Here is a 1,625-nt window from a genome sequence, read left to right as displayed (position 1 = left end):
TAAGCAACAAGTGGGAGGAGATCGGGACAACTCGACAAGAGATGGGGAACAACTGACACCAGGGGGACAAGGAACACACCATAAGCAACAAGTGGGAGGAGATCGGGACAACTCGACAAGAGATGGTGAACAACTGACACCAGGGGGACAAGGAACACACCATAAGCAACAAGTGGGAGGAGATCGGGACAACTCGACAAGAGATGGTGAACAACTGACACCAGGGGGACAAGGAACACACCATAAGCAACAAGTGGGAGGAGATCGGGACAACTCGACAAGAGATGGTGAACAACTGACACCAGGGGGACAAGAAACAGACCATAAGCAACAAGTGGGAGGAGATCGGGACAACTCGACAAGACATGGGGAACAACTGACACCAGGGGGACAAGGAACACACCATAAGCAACAAGTGGGAGGAGATCGGGACAACTCGACAAGACATGGGGAACAACTGACACCAGGGGGACAACTAATACCATCGGGACAAGGAACGCACCATAAGCAACAAGAGGGAGGAGATCGTAAGCGCTTGATGAGAGATCGGGAACGATTTTTAAGTGGCTCAGAGAGTGAACAACAGATAACACACTCTAAAGAACAAGCAGAAGACCCTGGAGAAGACTTTAGAACTAGAAGAATGTCGTTAAAAAGGACAGGCTTACGAAATTCTTTTGTAGTGAAACAAAAAGATTTCAGCAATTTTACTGGGGCACTACAACAACAGGAAGGCAAATCAACTCTATTGACAAAACCACCCAAGGAGGGTGAACCAAAACATTCAATAGTAACAAAAGCAAATGAGCAGCAACCTGTAAAGACACATGAAGAATGTCAGGCAGAAAATAAAGTATCAAAAGCTGTGAAGCACCTGACAGCTGACCATGATCAACTGACACCAGGGGGACAAGAAACACACCATAAGCAACAAGAGGGAGGAGATCGGGACAACTCGACAAGAGATGGTGAACAACTGACACCAGGGGGACAAGGAACACATCATAAGCAACAAGTGGGAGGAGATCGGGACAACTCGACAAGAGATGGTGAACAACTGACACCAGGGGGACAAGGAACACACCATAAGCAACAAGTGGGAGGAGATCGGGACAACTCGACAAAAGATGGTGAACAACTGACACCAGGAGGACAAGAAACACGCCATAAGCAACAAGCGGGAGGAGATCGGGACAACTCAACAAGAGATGGTGAACAACTGACACCAGGGGGACAAGGAACACACCGTAAGCAACAAGTGGGAGGAGATCGGGACAACTCGACAAGAGATGGTGAACAACTGACACCAGGGGGACAAGGAACACACCGTAAGCAACAAGTGGGAGGAGATCGGGACAACTCGACAAGAGATGGTGAACAACTGACACCAGGGGGACAAGAAACACACCATAAGCAACAAGTGGGAGGAGATCGGGACAACTCGACAAGACATGGGGAACAACTGACACCAGGGGGACAAGAAACAGACCATAAGCAACAAGTGGGAGGAGATCAGGACAACTCGACAAGAGATGGGGACCATCTGACACCATCAGAACAAGGAACGCACTATAAGCAACAAGGGGGAGGAGATCGTAAGCGCTTGATAAGAGATCGGGAACGAT

General features: G+C 48.9%; 1 protein-coding gene across 1 annotated transcript in view; it reads left to right on the top strand.

Annotated features, from left to right (window-relative positions):
* Positions 1–1,625, top strand: part of LOC105313686 (spore wall protein 2-like) — an 8,848-nt gene that overhangs the window by 4,148 nt on the left and 3,075 nt on the right. Inside the window, exon 3 of the mRNA XM_019999700.1 lies at positions 5–1,625. Coding sequence (XP_019855259.1) covers positions 5–1,625 — 1,621 coding nt within the window. The remainder of the gene's footprint in view (positions 1–4) is intronic.

Source organism: Amphimedon queenslandica, unplaced genomic scaffold (assembly GCF_000090795.2).
Source record: "Amphimedon queenslandica unplaced genomic scaffold, v1.1 AMPQUscaffold_13246, whole genome shotgun sequence".
NCBI lineage: Eukaryota > Metazoa > Porifera > Demospongiae > Haplosclerida > Niphatidae > Amphimedon > Amphimedon queenslandica.
Note: the sequence above shows the minus strand (reverse complement) of the source record. Positions and strands in the feature narration are given on the sequence as shown.